Below are 20,384 nucleotides of genomic sequence, written 5' to 3' on the forward strand. Positions count from 1 at the left end.
TGTGGTCGTGAGAGGCCTCCTTTGGGATTCCTCCTCTGGGAGTGGGACTTCTGAACTTGAACTGCTTCTTACAGAAGAATACTCAGTGGTAGTCCCTCTAGAAATTTGGAAAGACAAGTTGCCCCTAGTACTAGAGATCAGCAGAGCTCTGCTCCCCATCCAGATGCATTAGAAAGTGATGGAAGAACATAGAAGCAGTGGAAGATGAAGGAAGCCAAGACTGTGGAAGCACTTATGGTGTAGATCAGCTACACAATTAATAATATTTAAATTGGTCTGATTATAAGATATATATCTTTTCAGCCAGTATGGATTTCTTTTGTTTCGCTTAATGTCTTTAAAATATTACAGAATAAAATTACACATATCTTCAAGGAAGTGACAGGAAAAGAGAACATATCCTATTATCATTAAACTTTTAATTTTTCTTTCTTTTTTTTTGTATATAAACCTTTGCAGGAATGGTCATATTAGGAAATATTCATTTAGACCAAAACCTAAGAGTGGCTACATCAGCAGTCTCTGCGTCAGGTTAATTTTGAGCTGACAGAAAAATATTTTCCAATATGGTAAAGAAGCAATTCTCAAACTTTAATGTGCATATAAATCACCCAGCAATCTTGCTAAACATGCAGATTTTTAATTCAGTAGGTCTGGGGAGGAGCTTAAAATTCGGCATTTCTCAGGGATTTTCAGGTGATGCTGATGTTACTGGTCCATGGACCATATTTCAAATAGCAAGTAGAGGGCAGAATGAGCCTTGGAGTCAAGCAAGGTCTTAACTCTCTTTCTTTAATTGTAAAACAGAGAAAATGCATACATGATGAAATTCTTATGAAGCTGAAATAAAATAAACATTCTAAAAGTACTTTTAAAATTTTGCTTTCTCTAGTATTGATTTTTTTAAAACTAATATCATATTCCTATACAAATCCTTTGCAGACAATTTAAAAATGAACAAGTGATGAGAGGCCAGGTGCAATAAATTATACTGTATTACTGTGATTCAAGGCTCTTGACACTGGTATGGAAACCACAAACAAAATTTATTCCTAATGGACATTGCTATTGCACCTATCAAGAATTCTAAAGGTTTGATACTTTGTTGAAGAGCTATGAATGTTAATTTTTTTTCTGGAAAAAAGGTTTCTTTTGTAAGTTTTGGATACTCATTTTACATCACCCTTTTTTTCCTACCCAAACCTCAGCCAAAAAAACCAATGGATTTTAGCATTGGATTTGGAGAAAATGATCAAAGAGTGAAGCCATAATCTAAAAATTGTAATTATATTATTTTCCAGTATAATTTTTAGGCACTTCATGAGAGAATCCTAGTTTTCAAAGAACAAAGGTAAAGCAATTAAACAGCTACTGAATATCAACAGGACTTTTAGAAAATAGCTGAGTAAACAAATAAGCAGTGCCAAAATTCGATCCAATTTAAAAAAACTTACAGAACATAGAAATCCTTTTGGAAAATAAAATTTTAACACTGAAGTTAATATTTAAAGCTGACAGGCTTAATTTCCTAGAGATATTATGAGGGTTTTTTTTTTTTTTAATAATTGGAAATTCCTAGACAATGGTCAGAAGTGATAACAGCATCAGTGGTCAGATGAGAAGCTTAGCTATTTACCTTAGACTCCCACATTTGGCTAGATTCAAGTGTTTATAGAAAGAAATTATTTTCCAGTACTTACAAGAACAAAACTGACATGTACTGCTGATGTGAGGTTAGAAACAAAAAGGAGTTTCTTAAACTCTATTGTTTTTAACTGACTACAGTTGTATTAATGACTAACCTGAGGGAAATTGGTGGCAATGATAGTGTTCTCTGGGTGGAGTTAGATAGAAAAGATTATGCAAATTGTCCCCAGGAAAACCAAGGTCCTATTTTTTTTATTAAGATTTTAAAATATTTATATCTTGCATAATTATGACTATGCAAATCTAGCATACATTTAAGGTTAAATTATAAATCTTTTATAGTGTCATTGTATAAAGTATAAAGAATCATTTGGTGCTAAGTATTTTATTGCCTCTTTCCTTTTTCATGTTGTTTATTATCAATGTACTCTGAGATCCTTCTCATTTTTTCCCACTACTTTGAAAAATTATGTATTTCTGTCTATTTTACTCTGCACCTGACTTCCTTCTCCTCACCCTGTCTTCAAAACGCCTTGTTGGGTGTCAGCTGAAGTCTTCGGTGATGGCTATTGACTCGCTACCTCGTCAAATGGTGCATTGGGTTAAGTCATTTAAGGGGAGAGAATATAGAATTCGGAGGAAAGAATCAATATTTTAATGAGATAACTAATAGCATCAGCCATACCACATGTGACTATTTCTATAAGGATCAAGAAAGTCTATTATCGGTTTTATAATTTTTAAAATTTGCATTTATATTGTCTGTATCTGTGTGTGATATGAGAATAATTCTTAATAACTGCACATGAATATGTACATATACTACAAGCATATTAGGGTCGTCCTGGTATACCTTAGTCAATTTCAAAAGAACAAGGCAGGTGAAAGAGGTAGCTGTTTAAATAAGATGAATTTGAACAAGAGTCAAGAGAACATTTATTGCTGCCAGTCAAGATTAATGAATTATAGACTGTCTTTCCCAAAGATGAGCCAAGGGGAGTGCCACCTCATTCCTTTGGCAATAAGCCTTAGTTACCAAGCTGTCACTGTCAGGCTGGCAGGATGCCATTGCTCCTTTCTCTGAAACGTCTTGTGGTAATGCTTGCTCCCCAGTGTTTAGCTTTGCTGCACAGTTTGCAGTCGCTTCATTTTTGTTTTTTGCCTTCGAGCAGTTCTCAGTTTTTTCGTTTTTAAGAAACTATCCTCTAATTGATATAGAAAATCTTCAATTCGTCCAACCTGGAAGAAATAAACAGATATAAGATTTGTTGTTGTTTTCCTGTGTTTTGTGTACTTGGAAAAATAGTGAGGTATTTAACATTAAATGGCACATATAGGTCCATGTTTAAACAGAACTGGCAGAGATGGAAATGACTAAACATAAAAGCCTCCTTCTGTCTCCATTTCAGGGTTCCCTGTTTTAAAAACACGAAGCAGGCATGAGGAGATTTGATTTACTTCTCAGTCATACTTTAATGATCAGTAAAACCAAGGATTTGAAAAAGAAGTGAATGGTGAAAAAGTAGTCATTATCATAAAGAACGAAAACAAAACAATTCACCTCCCGCAAGCCAGATATTCTAACATTTGTGTGCTCCTGGCCTCTTGGGAGAAAAATAAATATTCCTCATTGTCTTAGCAAGTAACATTTCTCTTTTAAATCAAAAGGAAATTTCGAAAGACTCTATTTTCTTTAAAAAAAAAATTGCCACATCCAGGGAATAAGATAAAATAATGACATACAAATCAATAACTCTTAAAAATAAAGTATTAGTCTTTCTCCAAAGAAAACTTCTAATTATTCAATGACGGTTGAATGTATTACACGATTTGTCAGAAAGAACTGTAGAATAAAACAGTTTACATATGTGCTGAGTTGGGCCCTCATGAAAGTCTGTAGATATCATAACTCATACTTAACCCTGACTCCCAGGATCTTTTTATTGTGTTAGCCTAAAGTCATTCATTGAAGAGCCCATTGTCATAAAGTTAGCTCAAAGCTAGAGCACTAACTACTTAAGGTGCTTGCATATATCATCTACTTAAGGTAAAAGCACTTACAACTTCAGTTTTCCAATTTTGAGTTTTACTTTTAAATCACTTGATTTATCGTTCACTTTAATATCCAAAGATAATTCAGATTGTCATAAGAGAATAATAAATAGTAATACTCATCTGTATGTTATGCTTAGGTCTTATATCACCCCAGTTGATGTAAGCAGTTCATTGGTTTCCTTAAGAAAATAAGATAACTTATCTATATGAAAACAATTCTTTTTGAAAATTTAAAATTACTTCAGGTGAATTTCTCCAAAAGAACACTGTTATTTATGATGTCTGATCATTGCAGCAATCATCAAAATAATTTAACAGAATATTTTTGGATCTTGTCATGAAGTCAATGCATTATTCTATGCATTCCATATATCTATACTATCCCACTTACACCAAAATCATAAGTAAAAATTAACATATTGCACAATCAAAACAAACATAATGAATGGCACTTTACTGTTGCTTCTGTAGTTGAGTTGATGACTCACTCATGTTATCTGGACTGAAAATGTATCATTTAAATCAAAACTCTTTACAATTAGAATGTTTGCAATTAACCCAAATACAATTTAAAATTACAATCCTACTGCATCCGAAATGCTTCTTCCTTCAATGATACAAAAAATTAATTATTTTAAAATGCCCATTAGGTGGCTGCTGTCTTTTTTTTTTAAATTATGTTAATTATGAGCAGTGTTGACTAAGTGGGTTGCCTTTTATTACAAACATTACAGACAAAGAAGAAACACAGGATGTGCCATTGGACTAGAGAGCACTGCTGAATTAAGCTGGGAGGTCAAACCACTTGCATGTCTCACCTGGCCTGTGTTCACCTTCTACCTGGTCTGTATATATGCTGACCTTTCAATTCATTCTCCTAATGATACTGGACCAATCTTTTAAAAATGTAATCCTGCTCGTATTTCTTCCTTGCTTAAAATACTTATGTAAATTCCCAAGCCCTCAACATGGCTTACACGGCTCTGGGTGATCTGGTTCATTCGCGTCCCTAATTTTGTCTATTACTCCATCTGTCTCAGCTGTATGATACGTCTCTTAGTTATCTAAGTACAGCTGTGTGGTGTTCTCTGCATCCTTCCTAATGCTATGCCTTCGGATGGAATACTCCCATGAAACCCTTGTGCATCCTATGGATTTCAGGTTCCACATTAGTGCCTCAGGCAAGTTTTCCTTGATAGCCCAGACCAGATTGGTTCTCTCAGTAACATATTCCCATAGCAGCCCATTCATCTCTTTGCATATTGTGTTTTTGTAATTGTTTATAATGATTTATATAATATCTGTCTTCCCATCTGGACTTTAAGATCCATAAGGCAGGAATTATGGCCATGCTTTCCACTAATCCAAGCACCTAGGACATAGTAGACCCTCATTTCTTGTCCTCTGTGTTAACAGAGCTGAAGACATTCAGAAACCAATACGTTTGTCCGTACTCAAAGTGATGCCTGGTATGTAGCACATCAGAAGGCTTTCTTTTCTCTTATAAATTAAATAACCACTACTTTCATACACCATCATTCTATTAACATTTAGCTTTGAGGCTCTTGAGGTAAGGTAATAGCAAGGTGTAGTCTCCATAGTTGAAACAGCCAAAGGTAGAAAGGGTACTGGATAAGGAGTCAGTATGATGAGTTCTGGTCTTGTCCTGGTTTGTTACCCTGATCTGTGACCCCAGAGAAATCAGTTGGCCTTTCGGAGCTTCATTGTTTACCAGCCTTTGGTGAGGAAGGGGTTGGCCAGGATAATTTCCAAGGATACACCAAGCCAAAAAATTCCAAGACTTGTACTCACATCAGATCAATCAGTCCAATCTTAAGATGAGCTCTCACATTTTTCAAATCAGAGGTTGTTCTCTTAGAGTATACTATTAGATGAATGGCCCAATATGCAGTAAAGTAAGTCAATTTTAACTTCTGTACTTACTGAAGTGTAGGAGAGCTGCATCATGTTTTTAGTAAAGCTGGTTCTTTATTTTCTTTTATTAAGTCAAGGAAAGAAAAATGCTGGTTGAAGAGAAAATAGATTCATATAACTAAGATGAACAGATTGAAAATGATAGAAATTTCTACAAAGCCCTTAGGGAAATAAAACAGAAAGAAATACGTAAGCATGTAAGGAAGGAAATGAGCCAGTTTTTGGAGCAGTGGCCCTATTAGACTTTCATTTTGGTGCAAAATCTACTTGTTTAACTATATCAGATAGTCTACTTGGTTATTCTGGGTCTAATTTTTCCATTTGCAAAATGGACAGATACAATTTTCTTGTGTATCTCTATGCCAATGCTGACTTGGCATTACAGGAATATGGACAGTTGACCAAAAAAGAATTTTGCAGAGAATTTTGGGATGTCAAATGATGGAGGAGACCTGAAGGCTTCAATAGGAGTTAGATTCTCACCTATCATATGGCTGTAAGTCATATTCCACATCAGAAAGTAAGGAAATTGTTATCTAGTTTTTTTAGGATCTTTCAACTCTTATACACAAAAGTCTGTCAGTCATGATTTACTGTAGATTCAAAAAATTCAGAACAAAGATGACTATGAAACTCTAAAAGAGAACATAGCCCGAGAGTACAGGAGATCTCAAAATTGAAATTCCAATAGTACAAAATCAGATAATATCAATTAGGAAGAAATGTGGGGGTAATTAAATAGACTGATATATATTATAAGAAAAGTTCTAGTCAGCCTAGATTTCAAAGGAACTACATTCATTTTTCATGCAAATATTTATTGAACATCTACTGTGTATTTGGCACTGGACTAGGGTGATAAGCAAAAATTTCAAAATGTTTGTTTATAAAGTTAATGATAAATTATTACAATAAAGCATAACTGTTTATATAAGAATGATGTACAAAAATTTCTGTAGGCAACAATGTCAGAACAGTGACTTTTATCTGAAGGGCTGTGGAAGTGCATTGGAGGTAATAGGAGTTGGGTCTTTGCCAGGGCAAAAACACATTCCAGACAGAGAAAATGACATCCATAAAAGCAAGGTTGTGAGAAAATCTGGGCTATTTGATAGGGATGAGTTACTTATAGTATAGATGTAAGTATGAGAGCACTGGGAGTAGAGGCGTCTACAGCAGTAAATATAGATTGGGGTCAGCTTGTAAAAATTTGAAAAATATTTAACTATGTGATTAGAAAGACAAATCTGGTGTTATTGTGTGGAGTGGAATGCAGTAAGGGAGACTAGAGGCAGGTGGATCAATTAGGGGGCCAGTGCAATAGGATATGAAAAATATGTTGAGGGCCCGAATCAAGGATTTAAGAGATATTTAGGAAGTAAGAGCTATAGACTTAATGAAAAATTTTGTGTTGGGATAGGATGGTAGGCAGAATTAGAATTGACTGTAAAGTTTCTAATGAGATAATGATCATATCTTTACACAGCAAGGAATACAAATAGATGAACAGTTTTAGGGAAAAACAATGAGTTCATTAATGACATATACAAGAGATGGAAAAAAGGGTGCAATCAGAAATGTGTTAATAAACCTGTAATAGCCTAGGCTAGAATAACACAAAACTCCAAATTGAAAAAAAAAACAACACTGTTTTATGGTCGACCATGTGAAAAGAATTCTAGAAGTTAAAAAGTGCTAAGAAAAACAAACAAAAAAAGGATGTTTTTAGTTATTCAGAACAAAAAGGTGGTCGTGGCAGAGATACGGGCTACTTTTGAAGTAACCTCTCTAACTTAGAATCCCATTTCCAGCTTTTTCTTGGTGAGTGACTTTGGGCAAACTTATTTAACTTCTTGGAACCTAAGTTTCCTCGTCTATCAATTTCTTCACTGGGTCCTAGTGAGATTAAATTAAAAATTTATATGACGTAGTTACATAAGCTTGAATTGCTATTATTTAGTAGCAGTATTAATACTTGAATCTGGAAGTGTACACCCCATAAGTGGGAAAAACATAAATGAAAAAAAAATACATATAGAAAAGTGAAATAAAATAAAAAGCCAAACAACTTTATCTAATAGTTACTGTGTTTTTGGTCTCTCCTCCGTGAGGGCTGCTGCCTCAGTAACTGTGCTAAGTGTAGGTGTTTGACTCAAATTAAAGTCTTGTGATTAGGTCTCAAAATTCCACAATATAAAAGGCAGAATTAGAAGGGAGCAGAAAAGGGAAGGGAGAAAGTGAATTTCTGAAAGTACATATTAGCTGCAGGTTCAGTATAAATCAACAGTATTATACGGATACCTCCCAGAAAACTAATCTGAGTATAGACTACAATGTTTAAAATATGTCTGTCTCAAAGACAACAGTGGTTTTTCAAACCCTTCTCTGCTTAGGCCATATCACAGTGGGCTATCATGCTCAATTCTGGATATGTTCAGGGTCTCAGCTACAAATTGTATGAAGGCAAACTGAAGGATAATATTTAATATGGAGGTATTCAATGTGGAGAAGAGAAAATATAACACAAATGTGTAGTGTCCTTAGATCAATCAAGGTTGTTATGTGGAAGAGGTGATGGATTTGCTTTGTGTTAGCATACACAGTGGAGAGTCCTAGCTAGAATTAGAGTATGAGTTTGATCTCAGTTCTACCAGTCATGTGACTTAACTTCGGAGTTTTAATTTTCTCATTATTAATGTACTTCAAAACAATAATAATAAACATAGTCTAATTTACAGGGTTTTCATGAGGATTTAATGACTTGATGTTTGTGAAAAGGGCTTCATAAATATCTAAATCCTTCACAAAGATTATAAGTAGCGCCTGGTGGTTTCATAATAGATTCTCAATAAACCTTTGTTGAATTAATGAATAACTGAATGGTTAACCAAATGAATGGAAAAGTAGATATTATATCAACATATAACTGTTTTTTGCAACCGTATACAAGTGGAAGGGACCTCAGGGTGAGAGGTATGGTGACCTCCATCACTGGAGATTGGAAATCGAACATTAGATGACTTCTTTGATAGGTATGGAGTATTTGTGAGTCATGTGAGAGCTAAGGGTTGGATTAAATAAACTTTTAAAATCTATTCCAATTTTAAATGACTAATTTTATGATGTTTAATTTGGCCGGTGTTCATTCTACGGAAATATGCTCAGTGGAAGGACACGTTGTTATTTGCCTTGTATTATATGGAGAAGCAGCATGATGGAAATGAGAGGAATCTAACCACTTATGTTGTTGAAATTTTATATGTGATAAAAGGTACTGAACTCATTAATATAAACACCTATAGATACTAGGATTCTTGGGTCTCCTTAATATCCCACTTATGAAATGATGATACTTATAAGATATATTCTTCTCCAGATGTATCAGAATTTTATCCTGCATCCAAAGGGCCCCTTGATGGATTAGCTTAACATCAGAAGGTAGTTCACCTCACACTTTTCTTTTTCATCCTATAACTATATCAGATTATTTACTGGTATGAAAATATTTTTCAGTTAATGATTTTATGATTTTATATTTTTTTCAGTTGATCAGGACTTATGATTTTCTACTGGATTCCAGGATAGACTGTAACAGTTTTACAGATTAAAATAATATTTTCCCCATATCCAACTACTTTGTGGTCACTTTTGGTATAGGTATGGTAAAAGGTTCTTGAATATTTTCTCCCATGATCTCTTACTGTAAAATGGGTTTCTATCTTACATACCCAACTTAGTCATATATAGGTGGAAAGTATGGGGATGACTTTCTGTGCTCTCGAGAGCTTTTTTTGTGATGGAGGATTGCTCTTGACTCTACACAATATTGTGGTGCTGACTGTAGCTTCATTTGCACATAGATCCAACCTATTTTCATTTGGTAAATGAAGGCATGTGAGTCAGAAGCGAATATAACATTACTCCCTTTTATTGATTGTTTGAAGGCTGGCCATGACACCAGGAGCATTGTTGAGTAAGTACCTAAATTCCAGGACATTAGAGAGTTAGAAAATTATTGGGCAAACTAAATAAAGAAATGATAAAACTCTCAACATGAGCAAAGATGGTGAGAGATGATAACAATAAGGGACAATACAGCAGTGGCCTAATGTGGCAGATGGGAAAGAGAGTCACTATGAAGATCTGGGTGGCCTTTTTCCTTTTTAAAATCATTTAAAATCAGACATTACTGTGATGAGTTGAATTGTAGTTCCCCATAATTCATATGTTAAAGTCTTAACTCCAAGTATTTCAGAATGGGGTGTTTATAGAGATAATCAACTTAAAACGAGGTCATTAGGGTGAGCCCTAATCCAAAATGCTGGTGTCCTTATAAAGAGAGGCAATTTACACTCAGATACACACACAAAGAGAATGCCATGTGAAGATGAAAGCAGAAATCAGGGTGATTCTTCTACAAACCAAGACACAATAAAGATTGTTAGTAAACCACTATGTACAAGAGGTAGGGACCTGATTCTTTCTCACAGCCCTCAGAAGGAGCCAACCCTGATGACACTGATCTCAGATTTTCAGTTTCCAGAATTGTGAGACAATAAAATTTTGTTGTTCAAGCCACTCGGTTTGTGGTACTTTGTTACAGGAGCTGTAGCAAACTAATATCACCACTAAGCTGTAAAATAAAAGGGAGCTCAATTATGTTCTAATTCTCCCTTCAAACGTGACTTGGATGCTTTCTAGGATTCAGTTTTCCTGCTGTTTGATGCTTGCTACCTGGTTGGTGCTCCCTGCACAGGCTGAGTGTATATACCCTGGAAACCACGGTGGTTTCTTTCCAATAATGGCAGTGAGAGGAAATAGATTTAAAACATGAAAGTATGGGTAGATTGCACTGAGAAGTAAGACGCTTAACTTGAATTGGGACTTCCTATTGGCTTTCGCATAGTCTGAATCAAGGAGGGAGGATTAGCTATGTTTGTAGGGGTTTGTTTGCATATGTTCATGCCTCAGAAATTGGGTGTTCAAAGAATTTATTTTTTGTCTTTTAGTAAAACTTTAAAAGATGTCTTTTAAGAAGAAAAAAAATGTAGATGAAATAAGAATTGCATCCTTCAGGAACAAATATCGGGTTTATATGACTGTAGTGGTGGCTACAGAATCAGAATGTGTTTCCAGCGATTAGCAGCATGAACCAAAATCCTCTCGGCAAAACAGACATTTCCCTCCACTACGGTGGATTTGATAGCGTTAGTTTCTTTGCTCTGTTCCAGTTTAGTTTCCAGACCAAATACTTTTAAATATTTATCATCCAAAATAGTTTGAATTTTAATTCTAATTAGAATTACAATTGTTTTCAAACAGGCTTGAAATTAATTTCTAAAGTAAACTTAGTTTCTGAAATGGAATTGTTTCTGTTATTTATCATATAGCAGTTTTCTTTAGCTTTTGGCTAGCATTCAGACAAACAAGCACCATATTTCTCCTTTTATGTTTAGTGAATTTGTTACGTTATTCAGTATTTTAGTTATAAACGTACAACGTAAGATCTGAGGGATCTACCACTGAGATGTTACAAAATGTGCAAAAACACTTCCTGCTAAATCGTTTTACCAACTCTTAATTGAAAATTCCCATAATGACGCCACTTTTTTAATGTTTGGTATAGAGCTAAAGAACATTACAGAACCTTGCTGTCACTCTGTCCAGGAAACCATGTATCATGGTTGTTTAAAAATTTATTTTTCAAAATTTAGTGACAAATTATTTGAAGGTTTAAATATACATATTTTAACTTTTTATTTTGAGATAATTGTAGGTTATCGTGCATCGGTAAGTAGTAGTACAGGAAGAACTCTTCATGCAGTTTGCCCAAGGGTAACATTTTGCAAAACTGTACTAGAATACCACACAGCTGGGATACTGACATCGATCCACTCAAGATGCAGTTCCATGACCAGAAAGATCTCTCTCGTTGCCTTTCTATGGCTACACCCATTTTCCTCCTAGCCCTGGCATCAACTAATCTGTTGTCCATTTCTCTGTCATTTTAAGAAGTTGACCCTTGGCATCAACTAATCTGTTGTCCATTTCGCTGTCATTTTAAGAAGGTTACATAAATGAAATCATGTAGTATATAACTCTGTGCTTCTCTAGAAAATAGACTTGTTATAGTTGTTGCATATGTCAATAGTTCGTTCCTTAGTATTCCATGGTATGGATGTACTGCAGTTTAACTGTGAACCCTTTGAAGGACATCTAGATTACTTCCAGTTTTTTGGCTGTATGAATTAAGTTGCTATAAATATTTGTGTATAGGCCTTTGTGTGAACATAAGACTTCATTTATCTAGGATAAATGTCCAGGAGCCCAGGAATATAAATGCTAGGTCATATGGTAGTTGTATATTTAGTTTTTTTTTTTTTTTTTAGAAACTCTCATATTGTTTTCCACAGTGACTGTACCATTTTCCATGCCTACCATTAATGTATGAGTGATCTAATTTCTCTGCATCCTCGTCAGGGTTTAGTGTTGCCACTATCTTATGCTAGCCATTTTGATAGGTATACAGTGACTTACCTCATTATAGTTTTAATTTGTATGATTTCTATCACTTTAAATTTGTTAAGGTGTGTTTTATGGCCTATCTTGCTGAATGAGGAATACAATAATAGCAACAATGTATTTGATTATGTATGTTTATGTACATATCATATACATGCTTATAAGTAAAATGAATGACAGCAATGATAGACTAGCAAAAGGAATTAAGACTGTTTTGTCATTACAGGGTCTTGTGTAGTGATATCGTATAATTTGAAAGTGGACAGAGATTAATTGTAAATGTATATTGCGAACTTTGGGACAAACACACACACACAAAAAGTAAAAAAAAAAGTGTAACTGATAATTCTAAGAAAGGAGAAAAATAGAACCATAGAATTCTCAGTTAAAATTTCAAAAGGCCAAAAAAGAGTAGAAGACTGTTACGGCTTTGTTAACACTTGTTAAGTAGAGCACAGGGTGTTGGAGGTTTATTACTCATAGGTCCTGGAGGAAGTACACGGTATGCCCTGAGGGGCCACACAGGGGGTCAAGGCAGAGTTATGAGGGGAGAGACAGACAGAACATGGGTGCATGACTTTACTGGGTCCATGTGTGTTGTTCAGATTGGGTAATTTCTATTACCCTATATTTATTTCACTGATTCTTTCCTTTGTTTCCTTCATTCTGGTTTCGAGCCCCTTCAGTGAGGTTTTTTTGTTGTTGTTATTGTATTTTTCAGTTCTAAAATTTCCTTTTAGTTCTTCTTATAGCTTCTATTTATTTACTGAGATTTCTATTTCTTTGCTAAGATTCTTTTTTTTTTCCCATTCATTTTAAGGTGTTTGTAAATTGTAATTGCTCATTAAAATATTTGTAGGATGGGTGATTTAAAATCTTTGTCAGGAAATTCTAATATCGCTGACATCTCTGTGTTAGTATTTATTGATTATCTGTCCTCATGCAGTTTGAGATCTTCCTGATTCTTGATACGTTGAGTGATGTTTGATTGAAAACTGGAAAGTCTTGGCATTATTTTGTGACATTGGGTCTTATTTAGACCTTCTGGTTTAGCCAGATTTTTTTTAGCACTGCTATTACAAAGAGGGGAGAGGCACTGCCTCGTTATTGCCAGGTAGGGATAGAAGTTCAGGTTTTCCACTCAGCCTGCACTGACACTTGGGGAAGGGATTCCTTATTACTTTTGGATGAAGATGAACATTTAAGCTCTTCCCAACGTTTTCACAGATAACCCTCCTAGCTGGGAGAATTACGAGTACCTCATAACTGCTCCTCGAGTGGCTGCCACTGACATCACACTCATGATTTTTGGTGGGTGGCGAAAATCCTGTCTACTAGGTCTCTTCTGACACCACACCAGCAGGAAAAAGAGGGATGGGGGTGCCTTACCACCCATGTGGAGTTAAAAGTCCAGGTTCTTATTTTGGTCTTCTTTTACACCACCTATTAATGGGAGAAGGTTGGGGAACCTCGTTATAGGCTAACGAGGGTAGAAGTCTAACTCCTCACTTGGCCTTTACTGGCATGGGTTGGGGTTGGACCACCATTCCCCCCCCCCCCCCACCTCGCTGTGGTACTTGGTTAGAGTAGAATGATTATGGTCTAATAGTTTTCTGTCTTATTAGGCCGTACCTTTCCTGTCCTTTGGCTATAGGACAAGGAGGGGCTTTTTTTTTTTTGTCTGCATATCTTAATATTTCTGGGTTACCAGCTTCTTCAGTAATGTGTCAGATGTATGAGGCAAGATAAAATCCAGTGAACTCACCGCTATGTTATTCCTTGGGTCCCCATGTCCCAAGGTTGTCTGCCTTTTTCATTCTACCTTTCAGAGGCTTGTATTTGTTTTACATATAATATCCAGGGCTTTTAGTTGTACTTGATGGGAGGAATAAGAAAAGCAAATCTACTCTCTATTCCCAGAAGTAGAAATCTTCTATTCATGGCTTTTTAAAAATGATTGTTGAGCCGTGTACTTTCATTCTTGAATTAGTTTTCCCAGTTGCTTCTAAATGTCTTCAACAATATGATGAAGTGAATCATTGTGAAGGTGAAGGAGTTTTTCCTCTAATTAAGAGATCTGGGAAAGTTAAAAGCCTCTCAAATTCCTTTTAATTCAATAAGAGAGGAGCCTAACTATTAGGATCTCTCTAACATAGGTCCATATTCATCTTTTCACCAGCATCTTTTTTTATGCTCCTCTCCATAGTCTTTTATCTAACAGAAAGTCATTTTAGCAGAGTACATATAAGTTTTACACACGCAGAGTTCTGATGATGGCAGGAGATATGGGTGTGTTTGTGTTTATGACATTTGTGTGTGTTTTAGATTACAGTTTTGTCCCCTCTTCTACATGCACCATTGTAAGAAAATCATAATTAAAATGACAAGTGATCTATACCTTTCTTTAGGGCTGTAGTTTTGCCTTTCTCCAAAAGATAAAAGGTATAATGAGTATACTATAAATGACTAAATGAGCTACAAGTCAATTGCTCTGAACTCTGTATTAATCCCAATTTCAATACAGAATGGAAGATGTCCTATGGTTCATTTAGCTACCAACTGGTGTAAGCTGTTATTCTGTTATTCTACAGAATTATAAAAGATTGCAAAACTTGATGTATAAAATACATGTAATAAAGTGTTGGGCTGTCAAGCAAAGATGACACTTTGGTAATTTAAAGATGGTAGTTCAAAATACAATTGAGACATATGTTCTCCCTTGCACCAGAATATTTCACCAAACTTCTGAAAGATGCATTTTGAAAAGCTTTTACAAAAATAAAAGCACTAATAGGGTTGGGATAACATGAGCATTTCCAATTTCTGTGTTATTCACCTCCCTATATTAGCTCATTAGTGGGACAGGCAGGGAGAGATCACAGGAAGTGAAGGAGGTTAGCAGTGTACTGTCCGGCCCCAGCATCCAGGGCTCTGTGCTGTGAAAGTAAAGCTTGGAGGGGTTATGGCAATATGTGCTTCTGAAATTGTGTTTTCACTGGTGCATTTCAGAACGCTAAGTCAGACAACTCATGAGAAAGTGACCCTCAGAATGACAGTAAGTATACTGTAGGTATGACTCAATTTTAAGCTGTTCTCTTGAAGTCTAATGTTTCAGGAAGTGGGAAAATGGTGAGCTATCAAAGTTAACCTAAACGTGATATGTCTATAAATGGGGGTGGGGGGGAGGGAGAGGTGGAGGATGGTGAGAGAGGATAGTAAGAGTAGCATGATCCAGGGGATAGAGTGTACCAAGGTTTGGATTTGGTCAGGGAGGTGCTGCAAAGTAGTCTGGGTAAGTCCCCAGCTGGGCCAGTTAACTGTGATCTAAAGAAAGACAGAGGATGCCTGCAATACAATAGCCTCTGCTGCTTCTGTCCCACTTACTTATTCGCCAAAAGCAAACTCGAGGGTTGTGTTGTTGGTTGTATTACAGAGTCTGAGCTTGGGTCAGGCAATGCTTTTTTGTTGTTGTTTGTCTTTTTTGCCATTGACTTTTAGTAGCTGCATTTGGTTTAAGCTAAGCATCCTAGCTAGTGACTAAGAACAGAGCCTTGGACCCAAACAATCTGATTCAAAACCAAACGCTGTCACTACAAACTTGGGCTTGTTTCCCCTGTTAATTCTACAAAGCTCTTTTTTCTCTTCTTTCAGAGGAGAGATCATGACGTCTCCCTCACAATGTCGTGCAATCATTAAAATAACTCAAAGTGCTTGGCACATACTAAAAGATCAATAGTAATCACCAAAAGTATTTGTCATCGTTACATTATTGACTTAATTATCTGAGCTAAATTTTTCTGTAGCTTGTTTCAATTGTGATATTTGAAAGCAAGCCTCAGACTACCATAGTTTGATAATTTGCTGGGTAACAAAGTATTTTATTAAGTACAAGAGCACAAAGGCAGTTACCTTTGTCTGCCCCTTGCTAAACTCCTAGTTAAAAACAGCAAAACTGGATACATGCTCCCTAGCTGAGGGGCTCGCTAGGATTCCAGTCCTGCATACAAATGCTTCTGCTGCAGAAATTTCCTGCCAAATCATCAAAGTTTTAGAAGGCAATACTTTCAACCAACAAAGTATATAAAAGACATATTCTTAGTTTTGGAGGAAAGGCTAAGTATAGGTGGGAAGTGAGTGATTAGGAAATGCAGTTGTTGAAAATATTTAACAAATTAACCACATACTTTTCCTTTTAAGTCAAAGGAGAAAGATGCGGTGGTTTAACTAATAATTGAAATGTACCATTTAGATCTGGAGTATCTCACAGTGTCTTGGGGAGAAGGACAGAACCAAGGCTTTTTGCTTTTTTGCCTTTTTGCCTTTTTGCCTTCCCAGGCTAGACCTGGCTTTGCCGTGGGTGGCATTTGAGGATCAGGTCTTCCCCTCCTATCCGACTGCTGTAGGATTCAAGGCTGTCACCGCAACAGGAGGTCTGCCAAGGCTTTGGTGGGGTCCCCTCCACTACAGCTGCTGGCCTGGACAACTACTGGCACAGACTCATTTATCCGAGAAACTGCAGTGATTTATTCCATGCACCTGTCCTCTTCATCCCCGTGGACCTTGCCTCCCTCTTTGTCCTCAGACTGCCCTGCTTCCCCCATGGTCAGCAGTAAGAGCCCTTAGGTTGCTTTCCATAATTTGCATTATGCTCTGGACAAAATTGCTTAGCAGTGCTTGAAACATACACTGTAAAGGAATTTGGGGATATGTTAATGCAGAAGAAGCCCATAACCAGAAGCTGAGAAGATTCATAATCAAATTGAAATAAATCTGCAGAGACTCCTTAAAGAACAAAACACATAGGAAAAGCACGATTGCTAGGAAAACTGCTTTGCAAATGAGTGGTACGGCTGCTGAATCTTTGAAAAGACACTTGTTCTTTCAGAGAGACACAACTGCATGCCCTAACCACATACTAGTCAGCCCAAATGACTGGCCGATGAATGACAGTGCCGCCCGCATGTGCGGTCTCTCTCGGAAGAGTTTCAGGAAGAATTTAGGTTTGAATGCTGATGTGGAAAGTAAATAAAATGTTCCAATTTGCTCTTCCCTCTCCCTCTTCAACCAACTGCCCCTGGCCCATCTCCCGAATTTGTATTCTCCCCTGCTTGCTTTTCCTACATCAACAGCCTTGAACAGAACAGATTTGCTAAGTGACACACAATTCTATCCCATTTTCATCCTAAAAGACCGAATTAGTATATCAATGAATGTCATTTCTGTGTGATGACAAGTATGATTTATAAGATTTCAAGGTAAAAAAGAACATAAAAAGCTAAATAATTTTGAATATGTTCATATGAATGGTTTAAAGATATCCACCTATACTCTATTAAACAGTTAGATCCATTGAAGATTATGATGTACTATGTTATATTATAATAGTCGATGAAATTTAAAAGTAGCATTACTTCTCATGAAAATTCACAGGACCATGATTATATGCTAAGTATGTCTCGCATTACTTTTAAAATACAAAATTTCATTTATCTCATTTAGTCTCAAATCAGTGATCCAGAGGCCTATCAGAATAAAACAGTGCTTTTTGTTATACCAGATTAAATTCTGATCTTAGTGCACAATTTAGACTTTGTAAATAAAGAGCAAGTAACTTCTCCTCTAAGTTGCAGACAGAGTGTGGCTTAACTGTTTCTCTTAACTGATTTTCTGGTGAGAAGAAATAGGAATATTCCAATTTAGCAGTTGGTGCAGTTTTTTAAAAGACTTTATTCTAAAGACTTCTTTTTCTATTTATCTTCAGGCCTAGTTTATACAGTTTCAATGGGCCTTAGACTGCAATGCTAAGAAATACAAAATCATAGACTCCGAAGGTGGTAAGGATATGAACACATATTTCTTAGGAGGTTGTAACTTGCCTGAGGTCCCATGAGTGGGAGCTGAATTAACGGTCAAAGATTTACAGATTTAGGCTCTCTATTGTTTCTGGTCATAGACAGGAAACTAAGGAACAGAGGGAGAGGATCCTATAATGGTGGATTACAAAGGCAGACTAAACCAAAAATTCCTTAGTGGCTTCTTTGGCTCAGATGAAAAGAACTTTATTTTGAGAATTAAAGACCGACAACTTGGGCTAATTTATGGCCAAATTCCAGTTTGGTCGGAGGTCACGGTAATTCTCCATTTGGTTTTACACCTGAATGCTCACCTATACATAAAACAATGTTTGTCAGTCAGGCTTTTTTAGGCAGCACAAAGTATGGGCTTCTATAGAAAAAAAGTTTAGGACGTAGGTCAAGATCAAATCCTGGCTCTACCGCTTACTTGCTGGCTGTGTGACTTTAGACAAACTGATAAACTTCTCCATTTAATAAGTTACATCTTTTACCTCATGTGAGAATGAGTGAGTTGATATATGTAAAGTGGAAAGGAGAGTACTGGCACGTATTAAGAGCTCAGCAAACATTAACACTTATTCTTTCAGTTCGGTAGTCTGGCTTTCAAAAAACCCATTTGTTCAGAGCTGAGAGAGGACTTAGAATCTTCCAGTTCAATATCTTTATCTTACAGATGAGAAAACTTAGGCCTAGAGAAAGGAAATGGCTTCTGACTTAATCGCGACAGACCAGGTGTCCGGATTATCAGTTCGGGGTGCCTTTTTTATTGTTGTTGTTGTACTAGCTTCTCTTTACATAAGCTTTTCTCCTTCTGAGTAGAAGACTGAATCTGACCATTTCTCACATCCACTGTCACCACCTGGAGTCCGGGTTCAAGCCATCCAACCTTGAGTTCAAACCATACAATCTTGGGTTCAAGTCCCACATTTACTCTCCTGTATCATTTCAATAACTTACTAACTAATCTCCTTGATTCTACCCCTGCCTCTTTCAATCTGTTCTCAACTTGGCAGCTTAGATCGTTTTCTTGTTTGACAAAGTGTTATGTCTTCTGCTCTCTCACTTCATTTCCTATTACTCTTGTTCATTCTACTCTAGTCACCCTGCACTCCTTGCAGTTCCTTGTACATGCCAGGCACACTCCAATTTCTGGGTTTTGCATTCACTGTTTCCTTTACTCGGCATGATTTTCACCAGATAGTTGCATGGTTTGCATTAATTTCAGATTTTTCGTCAAACTTTACTTCAGTAAATCCTGCCCTGACTATTCTATTGCAGTTGCAATCATTTGACACTTTCCATTTTCTTTTTTGCCGCCTCCATTCATGGCATTTATTACTTACAACATGTGCCATATTTCTGCCGGTAGTTTATTATCTACTTTTCTCTAGTAGAAAGCAAACATCAGAGGGCATTGCTTTTAACAACCCAGAGGAAGTGATGAATATATAAATGAGCTGTATGTTAACAGGACATGTGGGTCATTCAAAAGGGTGTGTTTTCTCAGTTTTTTTTTTGTTTTTTGTTTTTTTTTGTTATAGACTATAACTAAGCAAAATGTGATAATCTTAATTAAAGACTCCTGCTGTGGTTTGGGACTTGATAACACAAGAAAATTTACCTTTTTTTTTTTTTTTCTGATATAACCTGCTTAATTTTATATACACAACTAAACCAACAAAAATAAATCTTTTTTTGAGTTAATTACTGGAAAGAAAATAGTATTCTATAAAGCCAAACCAAAACAAAGCCAATTTCCTAAAACCCTATAAAGAATGTATTTTAGTTCTAGTGAATTAGGAAAAAACACAATTATCTCATACTTTTTCTTTCTGGGTTCTTAGAGAAATTGCAAAGAAAACAAAATAACAGACAGGAGGTCAGCATTCATGAATCAGATTTCATCTTGATAGGCTTTTTATAGACCTATAACAAAGTGGAGCCCTGAAAATTGAGTTAGGTAATGGGGATTCTGACAGTTCCTATAACTACGTGAAACTAGGAGGTGCTGCTATAATTCTGCTGCTTCTGATGAAAATTTCAAGTGTTTTCATTAGGTACAACAGCTGTTTCTATCACAGATAACAGATCTCAGAGGTGGTGATGCTGATATCAACTTCTAGTGGGCTCAGAACACAGTGTAGCTTGTACAATTAGTTTTTTTTTTTTTTAATTATTTTTTTTTCTGCACACACAAATTAACTCCGTAGCAATAAAAGGAAATTACTTACTTGCTATCGGAATTGTCTGAAAGTGATAGGATCATCTTTTCTGAGTTACATTAACCAAATTAAAAGCCCTTGGGAAAAATTTGGCACCCTGTTCCTTCCCATTCACATCTTCCTAAAGACCTCTCAGGAGCTTCCATTT

General features: G+C 36.1%; 1 protein-coding gene across 2 annotated transcripts in view; it reads right to left on the minus strand.

Annotated features, from left to right (window-relative positions):
• Positions 1-2,575: 2,575 nt before the first annotated feature.
• SPATA16 (spermatogenesis associated 16) overlaps positions 2,576-20,384 on the minus strand; it is a 209,373-nt gene continuing 191,564 nt past the window's right edge. Inside the window, exon 11 of one of the 2 annotated variants that reach the window (XM_036219324.1) lies at positions 2,576-2,886. In XM_036219324.1, the coding sequence (XP_036075217.1) occupies positions 2,764-2,886 (123 nt within the window). In that variant the 3' untranslated portion in view covers positions 2,576-2,763. The remainder of the gene's footprint in view (positions 2,887-20,384) is intronic. The other variant, XM_016161394.2, reaches the window with a different exon arrangement.

Source organism: Rousettus aegyptiacus, unplaced genomic scaffold, assembly GCF_014176215.1.
Source record: "Rousettus aegyptiacus isolate mRouAeg1 unplaced genomic scaffold, mRouAeg1.p scaffold_m13_p_4, whole genome shotgun sequence".
NCBI lineage: Eukaryota > Metazoa > Chordata > Mammalia > Chiroptera > Pteropodidae > Rousettus > Rousettus aegyptiacus.